Source organism: Protopterus annectens, chromosome 3.part0 (assembly GCF_019279795.1).
Source record: "Protopterus annectens isolate FY-2018-M chromosome 3.part0, PAN1.0, whole genome shotgun sequence".
NCBI classification, from domain to species: domain Eukaryota; kingdom Metazoa; phylum Chordata; order Ceratodontiformes; family Protopteridae; genus Protopterus; species Protopterus annectens.
In genome coordinates this window covers 653,350,126-653,372,077 of record NC_056731.1, presented here as the reverse complement: position 1 = coordinate 653,372,077, position 21,952 = coordinate 653,350,126, and the positions used below count along the sequence as shown (strand labels likewise).

The 21,952-nt window shown below is 38.6% G+C and overlaps 1 protein-coding gene across 3 annotated transcripts in view; it reads left to right on the top strand.

The window, feature by feature from the left end:
• Nucleotides 1-20,513, top strand: part of ANO10 (anoctamin 10) — a 1,956,032-nt gene extending 1,935,519 nt beyond the window's left edge. For all 3 annotated transcript variants that reach the window (XM_044065053.1, XM_044065056.1, XM_044065055.1), the window contains exon 13: nt 19,235-20,513. In XM_044065053.1, coding sequence (XP_043920988.1) covers nt 19,235-19,297 — 63 coding nt within the window. In that variant the 3' untranslated portion in view covers nt 19,298-20,513. The remainder of the gene's footprint in view (nt 1-19,234) is intronic.
• Nucleotides 20,514-21,952: the final 1,439 nt, after the last annotated feature.

Sequence of the window (21,952 nt, the reverse complement as noted above, 5' to 3'; positions counted from 1 at the left end):
GCTGAGGATATGGAGAAGGTAGTATCATGGGTTTTTGTGGGGTGGAACAACATAAGCTGTGTTTTATTTGGATTTAATATTAACTGGTATTTGTTTAGCCAGTTTTCTATTCCAGTGAAGGATTGTTGGGTTTTATGTTGGAGAAGTTGAATGCTGGATGTGGAGCAGATTAGGGTTGTATTGTCGGCATATTGGACTATTTTGGCATTTGTAATTGCAGAGTGGAGTTGATTTGTAAAGATGTTTAACAAGAAGGGGCCGAGGGTGGAGCCTTGGGGTACGTCAACAGTGACCGGAAGCAGGGGGGATAGGGTGTTAAGCCATTTGACAGATAGATGGTGGTTGTCTAGATAGCTTTTAAACCAGTGAAGGATGGGGCTGTCAAGGTTGAGATCTGAGAATCAGGTTAGGAGTTTGTGGGAAACTGTATAGAAAGCTTTGGATAGGTCTAGAAAGGTGGAAGAGACAAGATTACCTTAGTTCCTGTATGTGTTTATGATGTTGGTGAAGTTAATTAGGGCTGTGGTGGTGCTGTGGGATGGGCAGAAGCCATGTTGTGATTTGGATGGAAGGTTGTTAGAGAGAAGGTGGGTAAGGAGTTGATGGTGAATGCATCTTTCTAGGATTTTGGATAGGGGTGAGAGGATTGTGATGGGTCGATAGTTGGAGAGATCGGTGGAGGGACCGTCCTTGTGGAGGGGGATAATGAAAGAGGTTTTCCACAAGGTTGGTATGGTGGTTCAGTAATAGATCTATTTATTAGCAGTGTGACAGGGTAGGCTGTGGCTCTAGATGCTAGTTGGAGGTATTCAGCAGGAAGATTGCCGGCAATGAGGGGGGGGTTAGTTTAAATTTTGCTAAGAGTTTTTGGATGCTAGATATTGGTACTGGTTTGAGTGAGAAGGAGGTAGAATTAGTCTGGTGTTCAGGAGGCTGGTGGGGTTTGCTGGAGTTTGTATTGTTTATTAGTTGAAGTATAGAAGAAGTAAAGTAGTCGTTGAAACTGGAAGCTGTGTGTTTGAACCATCTATATTAGGTGAGGGAGTGGTTGCTTTACCAGGTTGGAGGATGTTTACTGTGGCCCAGAATTTTTGAAGGTTGTTACTATGTTTTCTTTGTAGGGAAATGTAGTGTATTAGCTTGTCAGTCTTAACTTGTTTCTTAGCTTTATTTCTAAGTTCAAGGTAGGCTTGCCTATTTGTGAGTGTTTTATGTTGGCACCAGGTTTTACAATCCTTATCCCTCTCTTTTAGTAAAGCCCTAGTAGTGCTTTGTAACCATGGGGCATGGTTGCTGCTTATACTAATTGTTTTAATTGGGGCTGGATGGTTGAGGATGTCTAGAAATGTGGAGCTGAAGTATTCTACTGCATTGTGTAGCGGGAGGGTTTTGATTGGAGACCAATTACAAGATTCTAAGGCTTCTAAGAAGTTGTCAGTGGGGAAGTGTTTGCAGGTACGGGTTTGTAGTAGGGAGGGAGAGTTAGCTGATTTAAGTTTGTAACCAAAGACCACCAGGAAAAAACTCCACTCACCAATCCAATCCACCACACCAAAGGAAAAGATTAAAAAAAAAAAAACAATTTATTGCACAGATGAAAGTTAAGCGCTTTCTTCCCCTAAGAGGGACTTCATCAGAACAAATTAAAAAATTCAAAAATAACCCCAGCCCTTTTATATAAATCACATTAACAGTCAATTAATCAATTAAGCCCCAATAGATTGTTAAACATTCTTAAAACCGTGAAAAAACAATTGTAAAAACAATTAATAATAGCATTACAAATAGATATATGTTGAATATACAACATTATGCTTAAGAAATACAGTAAAAAATGCAATAAAAATGTTTTCCTAGCTCTAACCAAAGATATGTTTTAATTTTAACAAACAGGAAATATTAATTCTTTTTCTTTCGGCTTTTCCCGGTTAGGGGTCGCCACAGCGGATTATCTGTCCACTCATGATTGGCAGTGGAGTTTTTATGGTGCCGAGTTGCCAGCCCGACGCCCAACCTTCAACAGAAGACAAACACATAAGCAAACACTCACACTTAGGGCCAATTTAGAGTGTCCAATCCACCTACTGAAACAGGAAATATTAATACTTTCATTAATTCCCGGGTCCTGTGTGGCATTTAACCTTAGTTGCCACTTAAGCTCACAAATGTCCAGGTGCACGTCCAAGACCCTACCTTGAGAGTCCTTAAAAAAATCATGAATTTAAAAACATGATCCCTATGCGTTTGGACATGCCTAAATAGAGCATTAGTCATTTTATTGTTTCTAATGTCCAGCAAGTGCTCACTAATTCTTTCTTTTAGACGTCTACATGTTTTTCCCACATAAAATGTGGGACAGTTTAAGCACTTGGCCAAATAAACAGCATTTTTGCTATTACAATTAAAATGCCCAGTTAGATAAATAATTCTGCCATTCAAACTGAATTGATCCTTGGTCTCCAAAATATTTTTACAACAGGACCCCATCCCACATTTAAAATTTCCACTAACCTTGGAATGGACCAATACATTTTGGAGCTCACTCCATTCCAAAATGTTTTAAAAAGACCTGTCTTTTCTATATACTATAACAGGGGCCTTACCCACTTTTTGGGCTATTTGGTGATCAAATTGCAAGATTTCCCAGTTACGCCTAATTATATCAACCACTGCCTTAGAATCCAAATTACATGTAGTGATAAAACTGAGCTTCATATTTGCCCTGTCCTCCTTACTGCCATCATGGACATCAGGCACTAAACCCATTCCATCTTTTACATCTAATATGGGCTTATAAATTCCATCAATTTGCTTTTTTTACTACTTCATTAGCATCCTCGCTCAGCATCTGGGGGGGATATCCTCTCTGCTTGAAAATCTGGGTTGTAAAAACCACTTCATCCTTAAACTTGTTCACATCACTTACCATTCTGGCAGCCCTAACCAATTGTTCTTTTATGATGGCCTTTTTTTGGTAGTAGGGATGCCAGCTATCAAAATCTAAATAAGAATTGGAAAAAGTAGGTTTATGAAAAATCTCAGATGTCAATCTATTATTTTCCATATCAACCCCCAGATTTACATCCAGGTATGTGATAAAATCCTTACTGTAACTAAATGTAAATTTCAAAAAATCAACTGTCTCATTGATGTACTGCAAAAATCCCTTTAAAAGCTCTTCTGACCCTTTCCACACAAAAAAAAAAATATTGTCCAAAAGTCCGGTATAATGGAAAATCCTTGACTGAAAATTGCTCTTAAACACATATTCCTGCTCCCAGAAGGACATCACATAATTTGCAAAAACAGGGGCACAGACCACCCCCCATTGCCACCCTCGTGGCCTGTTTGAAATATTGCTCTTCGAAGAACACATAATTGTTCTTGAGCACCAGTTCCATCAGTACCAGAAATTTGTTAATCTGATCTTGATCAAATAGCCTTGTTTTAATCAATTGTGCCTTTAACCATGTTAAACCCATTTGATGGGGAATTACTGAAAACAAATTGCAAGCATCAACTGTGACCAGTATGATATCCTTACTGATCTCTGTTGTATTTAATTTTTCCAAAAAATGTCATGAGTCTTTGCTTATATATGGGAAGGCAACCAACACTTTTTGTAATTGGCTGTCTAAAAATCTACTAATAAAACAGGTTTTAGCCTGCTTCCCATCAGTAATCAGTCTAAAACTAGGGTTTTTTAACCCTTTATGAATTTTGGGTATACCAAAGATATTGGACACCATCGGGTAATCATTTCTAATGAATTTATATTCATCCTCATTGATTTGGCCCTGGTATACCACATCTTCTATTGCCAAATCAACCATCCTATTCATGATGTTAACCTCATTTAATGAATTTCCACATATGCCCGTTCCATTAGCAGTGCATTCATGCCATTAGAGTAATCACCCTTATCCATCACAATAATTCCACTACCCTTATCGGGTTTCATAACACGGATGTTTTTGTCCTTAGCTATCTCAAACAATAAATCCTGCTCATTTTTACTTAAATTGCTCTGAAATTCATATTTAGGCTGATTATACAATTTTCTAATATCTGTTTCACATATCCTTTCAAAAACCCCAATTAAATTATTGCTGGGGGGTTTAAATGTACTGGGCTCTTTTATTGTCCCAGAACCACTGCTAGTTTCATTATCAAACCAAATCTTACAATTAAATTTACGTGCAAATAACTTCAGATCTATAAGGGTTTCAGCTACATTACCCCTTCTACTAGGGACAAAGGTTAAACCCTTTGCCAATAATTTTAGAGACCAAGGATCAATTCAATTTGAATAGCAGAATTATTCATCTAACTGGGCATTTAAATTGTAATAGCAAGAATGTTGTTTATTTGGCCAAGTGCTTAAACTGTCCCACATTTTATGTGGGAAAAACTTGTAAACATCTAAAAGAAAGAATTAGTGAGCACTTGCTGGACATTAGAAACAATAAAATGACTAATACCCTATTTAGGCATATCGAAAAGCACAGGGATTATGTTTTTAAATTCATGATTTTATAGCAATTATTTAAGGACTGTCAGGGCAGGGTCTTGGACGTGCACCTGTTCATTTGGGAGCTTAAGTGGCAACTAAGGTTAAATGCCACACAGGACCCGGAAATTAATGAAAGTGTTAATATTTCCTGTTTGTTAAAATTAAAACATATCTTGGGTTAAAGCTAGGAAAATTTTTGTATTGCATTTTTTACTGTATTTCTTAAGCATAATGTTGTATATTTAACATATATCTATTTGTAATGCTATTATTAAGTGTTTTTACAATTGTTTTTTCACGATTTTAAGAATGTTTAACAATCTATTGGGGCTTAATTGATTAATTGGTTGTTAATGTGATTTATATAAAAGAGCTGGGGTTATTTTTGAATTGTTTAATTTGTTCTGGTGAAGTCCCTCTTAGGGGAAGAAAGCGCTTAACTTTCATCTGTGCAATAAATTGTGGGGTTTTTTGGACCTTTTCCTTTGGTATGGTGGATTGGTGAGTGATTTAAGTTTGTGCCTGATGATGAAAGTGGGGTTGTGGTCACTTAGAGAATTAGGCAGTGTTCCACATTGATGGGCAGTGTTTGGCTGATTTGTGAGGATCCAGTCTAGTATGGATTCCCTTTTTGAGGACTTGTCAATGTGTGTGGGTGATTGAATGAGTTGGGTAAAAGTATATAGGTTTATGTGATTGGTGGGTGTTGGGGACTTGATAGCGTTCCAGTCGACATTAACATCGCCTAGGACTATGGTTTCTTGAGGAAGGGAGTGGGAGGCCCAGTGGAGTATTGACTCTAATGTAGTTAGGTTGTTCCTTGGGGGTATGTAGATCCCAAGTATGTTTAGGTGCTTGTGCTGGTTTAAGAGGAGTTTGGCACATATGATTTTGGCGTTTTTGACCTTAGGGAATTATTTTTGGAGTAGCTGAAGTTTTAAGTTGGTTTTCTAAACTAGGGCAATACCTCCAACTTTTTTGTGGAGTCTGTCTACTCTTTGAGTGTTAGATTCAGGAGGGGTTATGGAGTTGTCCTTGATATGTGGCTTAAGCCATGTCTCAGTTATGAGTATTATGTCAGGGTTGTATAGGGTGATGGTTGAATGCAGTTCTTCTATTTTGTTCATAATACTGTGAATGTTTAAATTGAGTATTAAGAGGTCAGTGGGGTTGTGCTTAAGTGGTAGTTGGGAGTTCAGTCTGTTGTTAATTGTTTTTGGGTTGAGGTAAATATCTCCTTCTAGTAGTAGTTGGGTGGCTATTTATTTATTTTATGTATTTATTTTACATTTGTTGACCGGGATAGTCTGACTGGATACATGTCCATTTTCAGCGGAGGCCCGAGAAGAAAAGCTCCAAAGGTAGTTACACAAGCAAACTTAACATAGTACAAATTAAACACAATTTACAGATTCTGTTGAGGAGTATAAGTTATACAATCTCACAAACTTTTAATATGGCTTAACAATTAAAACACAAATGAGTTCCATTTAAAAAATAGTATTGGTACACAAGTAAGACGAAATATTTCGTCAAGCTTGGAACAAGGACATAACCACTGAGACTTGAAATACTGCTTGAGAGTTTCCTTGAATTGAGATAGGGTAGTATCTAGGTGAATGTCAGCAGGTAGTGAGTTCCAAGTTTTGCCAACAGAGTTGGTGAACAGGGAGTCACTGGCTGAATTGTTGGATTTGATAGTTTGTACTACCAGTTTATTAGATGAGCGAAGTGGTCTGAGGTTGGAGTGGGGATAGATAATGTTTATTATTGCACATGTATTTTCAGGTTGGTTAAGTACTTTATGAGACACAATAAGTTAGTTATACTGAATCTGCCTGGGTAGTTCTAGCCATCCGAGATTTTTTAGGTTTTTACAGTGATGTGTTCTATAGGGCAGGTCAGTGGCAAATCTAGCTATCTTATTATAGCAGCTAGAGGGTTTAAGTTCAGTTTTGTACTCTGAGTAATTGTCTGCAGCTCTGTTTGGGAGGTGGCAGTGCAGATGAATGTGAAGTCATCTGCATATTGAATGCAGTTAGCTTTTGGGATGACAGTGTGGAGGTCATTAAATGGAAAACAGAAGAGGTCCCAGAATAGACCCCTGGGGGACACCTAGGGTGTTGGGTAGGAGGTTAGATAGTTTGTTCTGCCATAGGACGGCTTGTTGTCTATTGTGCAGATAGGATTGAAACCATCGGAGAGAATGATTGCCTAGAGATGTTGTTGTCAGGGTGCGGATGGCTGTGTTGGTAATTGTTCTGAGATATAACATCATTAGGCTGTGGAATTAGAGGCATGGCTGTTTTTTGGAATGTGAGGCATAGTGGACTGGGGAGGTGATTTGAAAGATGTTTTGGCTGTAACTGGATAGGGCTGTGATTGAGGGTTTGTAGGGGTTTGAAGTTGTAAGGGTAGGGCGGGGGACTTTGGGTAAATATGTGTGATGGGTGAGTGGAGATATGAGATGATAATTGTGGTTGTGGAGAGGTAAATGAGTAGGGACAGTAGCCATAATGGAGTGTTGTATGAGTGGGAGTGAGGTGTATAGGACATGGTAGCAGTGGTGTGGGTTGAAGCTTGCTGGTGTGTGCCTTTCAGGAGGGATTGAGTGGATTGATATTTAGAGTAGTGTTAGAATTATGAGAGGGTAGGTGTAGAGAGTGGGTGTGGATTGGAAGAGGGAGTTGTGCGTTTTGTGTTTATGATTGCGGGGTGGAGTATATGTTGGAGTGTAGAAGAGTTGTGAATATGACTGGGAGTGGCTGGTGGGTGGAGTTGAGGGTCAGGTGACATGGGAATAAGATACATCTGCGAGTAGTGGGAGTGGGTGGGAATTGGGGGCAGGGTATGGAAGCAGAGTGAGCCCGAGCGGTAGCGAGGGTGAACAGAGTGGGGATGCACCAGCAGTGCAGGTAAGTGGTCACAAAAAACAATCAGTGTGTTGGGCAAGAGGCTGTGTAAGGAACTCTGGAATTGGGAGAGCACAAGAGGTGCATGTAGTGACTGTTGGTGGAGCTTGCCTGTAAAGTAAGGTTTGTGTGGTAGGAAGTTCTGTTAGGTATTGTCAGAATGGAGGTGGGGGTAATTGGGGAAAGACCATCCTGGGGAATGGAAGGACTTAAGAGAATCCCAGAGTGATTGCAGTAGTATGCCTGGTGGGGGGTGGCTGGCTGGGGCTTGCAAGAGTAGGAGGTTTAGGCTAATGGCTTAAAAAAAAGTAGTGTACTATGGGCAAGTAAATAGGCCGCGGTGGTGCAGCAGTTAGCATTGTCACCTAACAACAAGAGGTTCTCCTGTTCAATTCTCGGCTGGAGCACCGTCTGTGTAGAGTCTGCATGTCCTCCCCATGGTAGAGTGACGCTAAAGACATGCAGGTAGGTGCAAGCATGAATGGGCATGCCTTCTTTGAAGGTTGGGCTGGCAACTCGGCACCGTAAAAATCCACTGCCTATCATGAGCGGACTGGAGTTCCACTGTGGTGACCCCTAACCAGGAAAAGCCGAAAGACTTTGAGTACTATGGGCAAGTAAGAAACACTTTCCACTACCAACCCAGTTGGTGTGCTTACAGGTACAAAAATAGATAATAACCTTGAGTAGTATTTTTGATTTGAGAGCTTAGGTTGCTTTCTGACTCTTCTTGGAGTTAGATAGGTGGCTGAAAATAATATGGCTACTAAAAGAAAAATGAAATAATCCTCACAATGGATTAAATGTCTGTTGGCTACAACCATGCTCATGTCCGCTAGATTATTTACCTCTAGCTGCAAATAACACTTTTTTAGGCACCTACCTATCCAAAGTGGTTCCATATAAACTGTGTAGAGCCTTACACTACCTAATACCTCTTACTTACTTCCTCCAATCTTGTTTCCTTTGTTTTTGTTCTACCTTAGAGCACACCTAACATCGTGTTAACAGCACAGCACCTTCTCATAAAGAACTGATCAACGGGAACCACCTACCTGTCAAAATATTGTATTCAGAGCTCAAAGTCTTTTGCTATGCTCTGCAGTCACTCTCTGAACATTGATGTTAAAATGCTTTCAAAATTTTATACACACTGAGGTCTGTATTATGTTTTCTCTTTACTTTATATAATATGCAGGCAGCCAGGATAATAATATCCATAATGTCACTGAGTGCAAGTACGTTTGTCTCAGTCTGGAACTTTCCTTAAGAGTCACAACTCATAATGACAGCATAACTAGTAAAATTATATCTCAACTAAAATTATACTACAGAATTTCTTATATGTACTTCCCAGAGAATTAGAATATGACCTTACATTTTCAGCTTTTCACTCTTCATGCAGTAGTCAAAAGATACAACTATTTGTAAAAAATATGCAAATTTATGTTATTGGCTGATGCACACATACAACATTGTAATCTCTTACAGAACCTCAAATGGCTTCCACTTCCAAGCAGGGTTACCCTTCTCTTAGGAGCTTCAAGCTAAGTTATTTCCCACTTTTGGGAGTTAAACTTCCTCTTAAAAGAAAGCCTGCTGTATTAGGAACAGCCAAGATGGGAACCTCATGGCAGCCTGTCCTTGTTTCAAAACAGCTATGGGAGAAATAGTGTTTTCCGTGATAGGGCTTGCTATATGAGTAAGTAGTAAGAAAGCAGCAAATCTTGAAACCTTAAAAAAAGGCAAGAAAACCTGCTCAAAGAAGCCATGTGCACATAATTTCTTAATAATATTTAAGTATCCATATCTCTTGAGCCAATGTATACTATTACATTTCATTTTGATATCTGTTTGTTTGTTTGTTTCTTTCGGCTTTTCCCGGTTAGGGGTCGCCACAGCGGAACTCCGGTCCGCTAATGATTGGCAGTTGATTTTTACGTACCGGCTTGCCAGGCCTGACACACAACCTTCATCAAAGGCATGCCCATTCATGCATGTCTCCACGCAGAAGACGCTCTAGCTGAGAATTGAACCGGACAGCTCTTACTTTGAGGCGACAACGCTACCGCAGCACCACCACCGAGATTTTGATATCTGTATATGACTTGAAATTTGCACATGTATTGTTTAACTTGTACCTAGTTACATACATCTTTCATTTTTTACTATTACTGTCTCCAGAATATAATACTTTCTGTTACAGCATTGTCTTGTCTTGTATCCCAAATGCCATGAATTATGCTTATACAGTTTGTTTAAAGTTTGTATTCTTTCTTTAGATGGTCTAAGCTTGCTCTTTGAGTCAGGTTGTGGCTGAAAATGATAAACAGATTGGCTTAACTACCCAGTAAACAAATAGTAAATAAGCAAATATCCTGCAGTTTTTGTATTGTATACCTGTTGCTCAGGTCAAGGCTGAAAAGGGCTTTTTGAGTAGTTTGTCTAGTTAATAAACTGGTATGGGGATAACATGCATATTCCCCACAGATGGTGACTGGGGATCAGGAGTGAACCCCCAGAATCTGATGTCAAGTCACTTTCCTATATATTATTTCTGAAATTTACTTCTAATGTGTAAAGAATGATACCTTTAAAATCAGGTAGCTTTTCTAAACCATTATAGGTGTTCTCCTTTAGAGACCTAGGCCAAATGAAGGAGAACTGCAAGACTGTTAGTTGCATTTCCTTCACAAAGTATGTAGAGTGCAAGAGATTTAGTGTTTATCTCTGTGTGTTTACCTAAAAATAGTAATGCACCATGGTGAATATGGAAGGCCACTGATGGGGGTACAGGAGTCATTCCACAGGAGATGATGTCTTATTGGTATCCTTGTTTCAGGAAACATCCTGAATGGTATTTGCAGTAGTCATCCAGTCTTTAATATACACCTATGCTAGGCCCTACATGATAGCTGTGTTATTCAGGGGCATGTAGCCTGTTAGCTATCAAGTTCAGCAAGACTTGACAGTTTGAAATTGTGAATTTTCTTAACCTTTAATTAGTTTTGTTTTTTCCTTTGTTTTATTCTTCAGCCCACACACACTTCAGGGCACTTGTAGTATTCAGCAGAAACCATCCAGATAGAGGGTAAAGCTCAGGCACTTAAAGCGTTAGGCCTTCCAGATATGTTTGTAAAGCGGGTATTACATGCCCTGCTTGTATTCTTTCAAACTATTAGCATTATTCTCTGCTTCTTGAATACATTTTCCATGCTAAGATGTCTACTTTGTTTCTTTCCGTAAGTTGCTTCCCTCTTTGACAATGACTGTATTACTGACTTCTTACATGGGACAGAAAAGAACCGGAGGAAACTTGAAAACATCTAGTTTAAAATGATGTGTGCATGCATTGCATCAAACTTGGAAGTGGTGTCCATCTGGTCCACTGTTAACCAAGAATGGCCTTATTATCTTGAAGTATAAAGGTTTTAAATCTTTATTGATTTGCTACAAGAATTTGTCTGAGCTTTACTGCTGTATGAGTTTCTCATATTAAGTGTACTGTGATTTTGGTATGAATAAAGAGGTCTGCTGTGTCTCTGGTAGGATAAGTGAAAGGCAGAGAAGCCACCCAAACTTGTGAGAACCACATTGTTGCCTTATCATGTTGAACTGATAACATTTCCATTATTTAAAACTTGTACCTTTCCATTTGATTTCCCCCAAGAGATCCTTGCATAGATTAATTTTACACTAAGTTACTTCATAGATGTACTACTAATTTAGTCATGTTCTTGGTGTAGTTTCTGATTTTGTTTACCTTAACAGCTTTATGAGTCCAAAGATGCACCCATGCCCTTTCTGTATAGCATGTTAAGATATGGTTTACACAGGGCAAAGTCTCACAGTGCTTCATAAAGCTGACCAGTCCCTTCAGCCACTCTATCATCTATAATGGATACAAGTATATATTCAGCATTTAAAACATATTTTGTTATGATTTGGGTAGTAGTGGTATACTGGCTTGCCTTTGAAAGGATGCCTTCAGGTTTGGGCAAAGGGGAACCGGTGATGTTATTTGAGGTACAAACTGAGTGCAAGGAGCACCTAGTAGATTCTGAACCTCAGGTTAATGAAGAGAGAAATCAGTGAGCAGTAAATAGGTTGTGGAAAGTAGACTTGAAAGATGCACTCTAAGCAGTCCAGGTGGAAGATTAAAGTGGTGTCTGATCTTCTAAATCACTATCCTAAATAGCTTGAGTCATGTGAGGATGATTCTGATGAGTTTTGGAAAGAATAATATGATGCCATGTTGCTATTCCAGCAAAGGATGATGGATTTGCAATGTAGGACTACTGAACAGTCAAATAATCTGTACAGAACAGAAGGTACTTGTACTGGAAGGTAAATCTTGACAGAGGAATTTGCATCTGAGTGGTATGTTAGAGGGTTATGAAGGAGTTAACTGTGTGGAATTTATCAGACAGCAGGGAAAAACAGTGTCCCTCCGCAGAGCAAACTGCTTTATAGCTGGTTAGACCCTTTTGTACTGTCAGACATTTTGCTTATAAATGTGGCAGTGCTAAGTATCTGACAGCTTTTAAATCTATTTTACTTTCTGCCTCTCTTCTTTGCCAGCCAGCATTATTCACTGTCATCCCCAGGGATGAGACCTGCTCTTAGCAGCATTTAGGAGGTGCGTCACAAAAGATTAAGCACTTTTTTGACATTATAAAAGTACTTAAGAAGCTTGTCTTTTTCACATTTTAAAAGTATAATTGTGATACTACTTGCACTGTGTTGTTATTACTGCATGTTTAATTCTTTATGACTGATTACTTCATTTTGATCATGAATCAAAATGCACTCACTCGAGGCACTCCTTAAAATAGAGAACATCGATGTCCGTGCAGTGAATGAGACCTGGTTCAAGGCTCCAGAGAGCACCCCTGCATTACCGGGCTATAACTCATACCACACTTTTCAGCCATCTAACCTGGACCAGAACACCAAAGGCGGAGGTGTGTCCATATTCATTAAGGATATCCACACCTCCAGGCTAGTTGCTCAGCATAATGCAGCCAAGGTTATCCAAGTGCAACTAACTCTGGGCAAATCCAAATTGTAGCCTGCTACAGATCCCCCACCATGCCCCAGGATTCCCACTCCTCTTTTCTTGATATACTGGAAAATATTAGGGTTCAACCAAACACCCTAATATTGGGTGATTTCAACTACCCCACCATTAACTGGGAAAACTATTCATGGGCAACTCAGAAACTAGTATCACAGCCCTGAATTCAGCACTAGCCTGAAAACTAGATTATACTAGCTTAGAAAGGCAAAAACTCCAAGGAAAAGGGCCACAAAACCAAGAACCAGTAAAACCACAACAGGCACCCAAAGAGGCAGAAGGTAGTAAAAAACACGAGTCTCTAGGTGTAAGCAGCAGCAGGTTTAATCACATAAACGCCACACAATACAAAGCGTTTTCGTCCACCAGACTTCTTCAGATGTAAAATGAATGAATGAAGGCTGTGCCTGCTTATATACCCCTCCCAATTTAATTGATAGTTAAAACAATTGTTTCATTGACACCAATTAAATCCTGTAACTAAAATATTCATGACAACCTACCAACTTGCCACAAATACAGATGAAAGTAGATAAAAACATGCACATTTTTTAAAAAGAACTTTAAAATGAATATATAAATACTAAAACCATCACAATGTGTTGGACAGTTAAATAAACTTGAATCAAAAACCAACAAAAGGAACTTGCAAAACAATATATGTACTTATGTTATAGTTTTGCAGTACTCATTTTTAAAATAGGGGCAATGGATATTGTGTGGCGTTTATGTGATTAAACCTGCTGCTGCTTACACCTACAGGCTTGTGTTTTTTACTACCTTCTGCCTCTTTGGGTGCCTGTTGTTGTTTTACTAGCTTAGAAAGGCGAGAAACAAGGAATTTTTTTTTTTTTTTAAAGATAAGGCAAAAATAGTTAAAAAATACACTTAAAACAGCTTTAAACGACAAAAAATGATCAGAAAAGGCTATTGCACTTTAGTGTGTAGCCTACAACAGTTAAACAAAGTATTTAAACAAAAAACTTTTTAAAAGTGCAGGCAGTCAAATAAGTACAATATGTGAAAAAAACAAGCTTTTAAATTACAATAAACGCTGGAAAATCTAGGTTTAGGCGGAAAACAGTTAAGTACAGCAAGAAAATACAGAAAACTGATACTTAATCACTCCAAAGTCTCTCTCCTAAGATAGAAGGCTTGTATCAGTTTAAGGCTTTCTAGTGCTACCCAGTAGGTTAGTTACAGGAAAGATGGGAAACAAGTGCAGATGTGGTCTTTTAAACCAGAAAGTTGAAAGAGAAGGACAAACTGTCCAAATGGTCAATAAACTACAATTTCTGGGCCAAGAACCTCTCCTCTCGTGGTAGACAGGCTACCTAGTGCTTACCACTTCCACTGATAAGCTAGAAGGCTTTCCTCCAACACAGAAAGGCTTGCGGGGCTCAAAAGCTTACCAACAGTCCAGGATACAGCAACTCTGTATCTGGACTAGGCTAGTTACAGGAAAGGTGGGAAACAAGCGCAAGTGCGGCTTTTAAACCAGAACATTGAAAGAGATGGAAAAAAACTGCCCAAACGGCCAATAGCTACAATTTCTGGGCCAGGAACCACTCCTCTTGTTGTAGATAGGCTACCTAATGCTTACCACTCCCACTGATAAGCTTGAAGACTTCCCAAACTCTGGACCCCGCCCAGTTCGAGTTTGTGAAAGGCAGATCATGCCTTCTGAACCTGGTCGACTTCTTTGAGGCAGTCACCAAAACCGTAGACGAGGATAAGGTGGTTCACACAGCCTATCTTGACCTCGCCAAGGCTTTCGACACCATCCCCCATTCTGGAATTATAGCTAAAGTCACTAAACTAGGTATAAATCCCTATGTCACAAAATGGGTTGCCAACTGGCTCACTGACAGAACCCACACTGTAAAAGTTGCAAACTTCAAATCTGACTTCAAACCAGTGACAAGTGGAGTACCACAGGGATCAGTCCTGGGACCTCTTCTGTTTGGTATCTACTTCTCTGAAGTACAGGCTAACACAGAAGGCCTCTGGCTAATGAAGTTCGCAGATGACTGCAAACTAGGAGCTATAGTCGAGTCCCCAAATGATGTGGACATCCTACAGAAGGGCCTCACTGAGACAGATGCCTGGTGTCAGAGCCATGGCCTCAAGCTCAATGCCAAAAAATGCATTGTTATCCCCTTTAGTAAAAACTCTGTACCCATGAACTACCACATAGGCGGAAGTCGTCTTAATACCGAATGTGTGATGAGACCTTAGGACCCAGGTGGACAGTAGTCTCTCCTTTGATAAACACATTGCCACAGTAGTCAGGAAATCCTTATACATGGCACACCTCATCACAAAAGGGTCCTCATCCAAGAAAAAAGAGGTCATTGTTCCCCTCTACTCGACACTCATTAGACCTATTATAGAGTACAACACCCCTTTTGGAATGTACCTGTCAAGACATCTGCAGCAGCTGGAAAGGCCACAGAAGTACCTCACAAAGAGGATTACTGGCCTCAAACAGATGCTCTGTACTGATCGTCTCAAAAAACTCCAGCTTTACTCTGTAACATATCAACTACTCTGAGGTGATCTCTGCCTAACATATCAAACCCAGAGCTGTTGGACATGCTACACCTAAAGAAATCCCAACCCCTCCGAGCTACACGCTCTAGGGACCTAAACCTTGTCACCACAATAAACAGGACTTGCTGGAGGGATAGATTCCTGTCCCAGAGACTTCCCATACTCTAGAACAAGCTACCCATCTATGTCAAGCAAAGTTCCTCATTAACACTCTTCAAGAAAAATCTTGATGAGTGGATGGGAAATAGGAAATACACCCCAGGGATCACTTCTGTGGCTCTGCTCGACAGGGGCACAGGAAATTAACTTTCTTGGGTTGGCGTAAGCCAGGGAACTTTGTTAGTTAAGCTTACTTAGGTCCTTGGGCCGATGGTGTAGTACCTACCTATGAATCCCTGTAATTCGGGAAGTTCTGTTTTTATGCAAGCATTTTAAAATTTAGCTTTCATGCTCTGACTGTTTAGGGATCAACATGTTTTATATATATATATATATATATATATATATATATATATGGGTCTACCTGACTTGGTCGACAGTTCATATGATCGACACTCAGTTGGTCGACAGTTCATTTGGTCGACAAGCATATATATATATATATATATATATATATATATATATATATATGTGTGTGTGTGTGTGTGTGTGTGTGTGTGTGTGTGTGTGGGTCCACTACATAATCTTGAAATTTTGAAATACTGAATTTCAAAATCTCGATACTATATAGCCTAAATACCAAAAGACCAGAAGCGCGAAATTCAAAATCCCAATGTACGGAGATATTGAAGTAGCGCTTCTGGTGTTGCGGTTTGTGGATGGATCGGTTGAATTCAGGTAAGTATGTGTAAGTGTGTTGGTTAGGGTCTTTAGTGTGTGTTGTGACTGTGATGTGTGGGTGTGAGTCTCCCTTGTGTGTGTGTGTTTGTGCAATCTTGGAGTTAGTATATTTAAGTAGGGGGTGTGGGGGGCGCAGCCCCCACTTTATTTACTGTTTTGAAGTTTTTTTTGTTCGTTTTTTTTGTTTTTGGTTTTTTTGTGCCCCCATCCTTATCTGTAGTGTAGGATGATATGTTTGATTGTGGGGGGAAATTGTGTGTATGTGTGTGCTGTATGTGTGTTGTATGTTCGGGATTTTGAATTTCGCACTTCTGGTCTTTCGGCATTTAGGGTTTCGGCTACATTGTCTCGAGATTTTGAAATTCGGTATTTCAAACTTTTAAGATTATGTAGTGAACCCATATATATATATATATATATATATATATATGTGTGTGTGTGTGTGTGTCTGTGTGTGTGTGTGCGTTGTTAGCATGGACAGAAATATATTAAGAGTCTTTGATGGCAACAAAATAGTATTGGATTTGTACACTGCTTTTGAGTTTGTACTTGTGGATTGAATTTGGACTGCATGTAAAGTTGTAATTATGCAATTAATGAAGAGGGCGTTTGTTGAATTTAAATTGTTTAAAAGAACATGTAAGGCATTGATGTTCCTACTGGGCATAAAACTGACATTATTTTCTGTTTGATATTCCATAATACTTTGAATTTAAAAAAACTTGATTTAATGGATAGTGCATATTGATTATATCATTTGAATCTAAGCCCTGTGTGAGGTATGCTTATAACTGTTTTTCCATGACAAGGGCATAGAATCAATGTATGATCATTGTCAACTGCTGAAGTTAGTATATCATATGCAGTTTGAGGTAGTTAATTGCAAAGGCTAGGAAGTGCATTTTGTTGGCATTAATATTATCAGGACACCTTTGGGACTGTGTGTAACAAAATATTACAATTAGGATTGCAGTGGCACAGCTTTTTTTTTCAAGAAAGACGACAGTGTATAAAACCCAGAATGAAATAAATCTGCTCACTATGCTGTTGAAATCATCTGCTAGAAATGTCTTGGTTTGGTTTATGTGTGATTTTAAATTTTATCTTGCAAGAGCATGTGTTGAAGATTTCATTTTAAAATGGATAAGAGAATAGGCTTTGCACTGCTAATAGTGTAAGTTGATATGGGAGGCTGTTGTGGCATTAAATGGCAAGACAGACCTGGTGAGGGCAGAGAGAAGGCCTGTTTGACAGCCTGCTAGATTCAGTGTTTGTAATCTTTACGTATGGCATTTTATATTTTGGACTGTTTTGCTTAGCACCAGAGCCAGTGAATCACCAATGTAGTATGCTGAAGTTGTCAGATTAAAATTTTTACTTGCGTTACTGTCTCATTTCTTAATGCTGGTTCATGTATGGGCTGAATATGAGATATTTGTGCCATCTCATATCTGAAGTTTTGTGTTAATTGTATATAACGTTCTTCTCATTTTGAGTATTGCACCATATGGTGTGCATACGTAGTGGTGGTAAGGATTTTTTTTCCTTTTCGCCTTTTATACCTTTAAAGTTGTCAGCGAGCAACTTTCTGTGCATAACATTCATGACTTGGTTAGGATTTTTTTTCTGCCTATGAGCTAGATGAAAAGTTGTTTTTCTCACTACTTGTTTATCCAATAATTTTCATTATTATATTGGAAGGGAGGCATGACAAAGCAGTTCTTATATGAATTAGTAGGTGTTGCAAAAGTGGACTAGATTTTTTAAGTCCTAAGATTAAGATGTAGAGGGTAAGTTGGTGGGAAATTCCAACATAAATACATAAGATACAAGAGTATATGAAGTATCTTATTTTGTAATAGGTGTTAACCCAGTGTAAAATATGGGGTGGTGCTAATGAAATAGGTTATTAAAGCATCACTGACTCTCAAGAAGAGAGAGAAAAATCAAGTTGAAATATAATTGAAAAATAGTGGGTGATTATCAGGAGAACCGGATAAGTTCAGCTAGATAGCGAGATAATGGATGGATTTATACTGAGTTTGGTAGGAAGTAAGTTAAAGTAAGATGGATTAATGTGTGTCAAGATACGCTATGAAAAATGTACAGTGGACTACTGAATACTGAATTATTGAGTGTTCTTATTGTCAAGTGTGAGGGGGAGAATGTTATAGTATTACTGTACCTCTGTTAATGTCACTTCAGAAGGAAAAACTTTGATGCATATATTTATGTAAATATGTTTTGTGTGTGTTGTAGTTGGTGCTGATCAATAAAGGTTATTATTTCATAAAAATTGTATGGTTTGTATAGCTTGCAAGATTGATATAAGTGACACAAAAGTTTCACATTTTGTTTTGATGCATGCACCTCAAAGTAAATATCATTTCTTGTAACTTTATAGTACTGTGTAATTTTGTTTCAGGTTCCTATGTAAGCTATGTACCTGCATGTTTTCCAAATATTCTCAAATCTGCAGCTTCACCTTAGTTGCTTACAGATGATGTGAGCTACAACAGTGCACATTTTATTTAAATGAGGATCAGTCTGAGCCACCTGTAACCTCTGTATAACATTAAGTGGTAAACTGCAACTAGCACTGATCTCTGGTATGGCAGAATCATTTATCTGTCAGGAAGAGAGGGTGTTTTTTTAGTCAAGCACATGTTTTATCATGATGTAGTGAGGACGAGGGAAGAGAAGGAAAAGGCATAAATCTCCCTGCATGCCACAAATAGTGTTCTGTTCCCAAAGCCTTGCAGCTGACATCCTGCTGTAATACACATCCTGTCCTAATCTTTTATATGTACTGTTTACATCTGGACACCTCCATTCCTTGAATGTCTTGCCAGATGAAGTAAGTTAATTTAGGGTTGCCTCCAGGGGATTGTGATAAGATAGACAGCCAGCCAGATTGGGCAGGCAAGATGCATGACTGATTGGTAGTTGACATGTGTGGGAAAAACAATGCATAACCAAAGATGTCCATGCCAATCCTAATATAGTGTTTTATAATTATAGAAAAGATCCATAACTGCCATGCCTGTATATTTGTCAAAAAATAGATGTAGAATGAATTTCAGCATAAAGCTTTTTTGGAGCATGACTCCTTGCAGTAAATAATTCTGTGTCTTTACAGGCTGCATGTGGTATGTTAGAATTAGATTCTAGGAGAATATCACATTTATATTTAGGTAATGCAGACTGCAATAGGGTATCACAACTCATTTCATTTTTATTTTGTTAAGCATTCTAATCGTATTACATAAAATTGGAATCCTCTGTATTTTTCATTGTAATATAATTTTACTTATTTATTTATGTTTGTTTTTATTGCAGCAAATGAAGCTAACTGATGAGTCTTTAACAGAAGAACTGGAGGCTGATGATGCAGATAGCTAAATGTATCGAGAAGTCTTTGTTTTTTATTTCCTTGCCCCCAGAGAAGAGTTCTCAAAAATTCATTGTGCTACACTGCTTTTGACACAAGATGATACCCTACAGAAAACAAGCTTCCCTTTTTTCCCACTTCACCAGAAACCTCACAGATGCTGCCTCACAAAGGGCATAAGTGATAGATCCCAGGCTGACTTGTCTATTTTATGAGACAGATACTTTTTTATTGTTTTTCTGTTTTTACTGAAATTTAAGTAATAGTTATTGCATTCTTGCAGTCATTTATCAGTGTCATGTTTTGTTTGGCAGTCAGTAGGTGAATGATGCTGATAAAAAATGTTTTCAGTATAACCTTGGCTAAAATAAGTGGAGAAATATTTAAGGCTGTTTGAAAATGTATCATTTTACCAGTTAGATCATATTGCAGTGTTCTGTGCAGTCCACTTCCATTGAAAGCACGATAATAATAAGTACTTCTCTTACTAAGAAGATTAATTATGAGAATGATTTGTTCTTTGCAGGTTAATTATGATATGACTTTGGAAGATACTAAGATACAAAAATTAATGAAAATCTAATGATGGAGCATTGTGATTTTTTGCTGGGTCACTGTTTCTGAATCACTGGGCACAGAATGTATATAACTAACCACAAATGAGCATCCCTTTGAGATACTGAAAGGCTTCTACTGTGTATAGGGATATATTGAAGTCACGTACAGTATGTAGACTTGACTGTGAATATCATATTCATTTTTTTTTTATTTCCTCCCATGCAGTCTCACACAGTGCATCACATACTGTTTCTTGAAGTATTAAAACTGGTACTGTGGGAATAGCTTAGGCTAGAATGTAGAACATTGTACTGTGCAGATATTAGAGAGTTTATACTGAATGGAGAATAATTAAAACAGTCTGAGCAGTTATTTTTCAGGTGTTCCTCTTGCCTTTTTCCCTTCTTCTTACTAGCTGCTCAGCATCTAATCAGGTTTATATAAAGAAAAGGTACCTGTATGAGAAGAGAAAAATACAAGTAAACCGCTTGTCTGACAAAAGTACATTGTAGAAATATTTGTATGCTGTAGATGTTGCTGTCTTTCAAGACTGGTAACAGCTGCTTGATTTGTAAGAATTTCGCTTTATGTCAGCAGACTCACTGACAGCACTGTTAATTTTTCCATTAAAGTACCCAGATAAATTGTGGCGCAATGCTGACAAACAGATGTATTACCTGTAGTGCTTTTGTTCAGATGTATCAATTTCTTATATACATCATTCTGTTGAATAGCACCAACACCTGAACATATAAAACCTGCATTATTTTCAGTTGTGACCATGATGCTAGCAGCATTTTTCATCCATGATAATTTTAATAACATTAGATATTTCACAGCATGTTTTCCTCCCCAGTTTGATTAATTGTAGATAAATGTTCTATAATCAGCCCTATTTTATGATAATGTTCTGCATAAACTGTAATAATTCTACATTCCATGTTAATGCAAGAAGAAGAACATGCAAACTTACACTTCACAGAGTTTTAGACCATATGGGCAAAAAGTAGTAGTAGGGAGTTTGTGAAGCAGTGTTTTGTTAATATGAGTAAAGGTATGGTGGGACTACATTAACTGCTTTGGTGCATACAGTAGTGTGTGTGTGTATGTGTGTGTTACCATTTCGAGACTATTGTGATTCTTGATAAAAGTCCAGCATAATTTTCTCATTTTTTAATTAATGGCTTATTTTCCAATTTTTCAAAATAAATCTCATTTCCTGCTTTAACATTCTTATACGTTTGTTGTTTAAACAACTATAAGCCTACTTAATGTAGTCATGAATTTGTCTTGCACAAACAATTGTATCATTTAACAATATTCATGACTGGCTGTGGTTATCACAGGATTTACCCATGGTTAGCATTGGTAAAACATAGCAGAAAAAAGTATGACCTTTCTACCAGAAGGCATAGTCCTGCCAATTCAGCACATTTGTTTTTTTTTTCTCTCTCTGTCTGTCTCTCTCCAAGAAGCTGCCTCCACAAGACAGTTTCTCAAAATTTTAGGCCTTATGGCAGCAATGATCCTCATGACACCACTGGACAGACTCCACATGAGAAAAATTCAGTGGTACTTAAAAAAATTCTTGGATCCAGCTCCTGCTTCCTTTGGATTTATAGGTGCTAGTACTGGATTTTACAAAATGACAGTTACCTGAATGTGACTGATGTCTGCTAGACACGTTTCCCTCACATAGATGCCCAGGACCAAGACCCTATGGCCTGCCACATCTGGGTGTGGACAGCTCAACCACTGATGGAGCAGTGGAAGTAATGTTACTGTGGTTGCATGATCGGACGTGGCCATGTTGGCTAACACCAGATAATGTGGCTGACCTACGTCCACGGGGGATGCCATCCCCCAACCAGCAGACATTCCATCACAGACACCACTCATTCTAATGTGTCTTTCATCCAATCCATTGAATCAACAACACAGTGGAGGCAGTCACGCATGTCAGCCTTTGCCACATCTACAGCCCTAAATATTTCTCCGGAGGACCTATGAGAACATGCCTGTGCCTCTATGGCGGCCCTAAACATACATTGAGTGGCACGGGAAGAGACACCTGGATGAGGTGGAGGATGCACAGCAGGCCTCCTCCA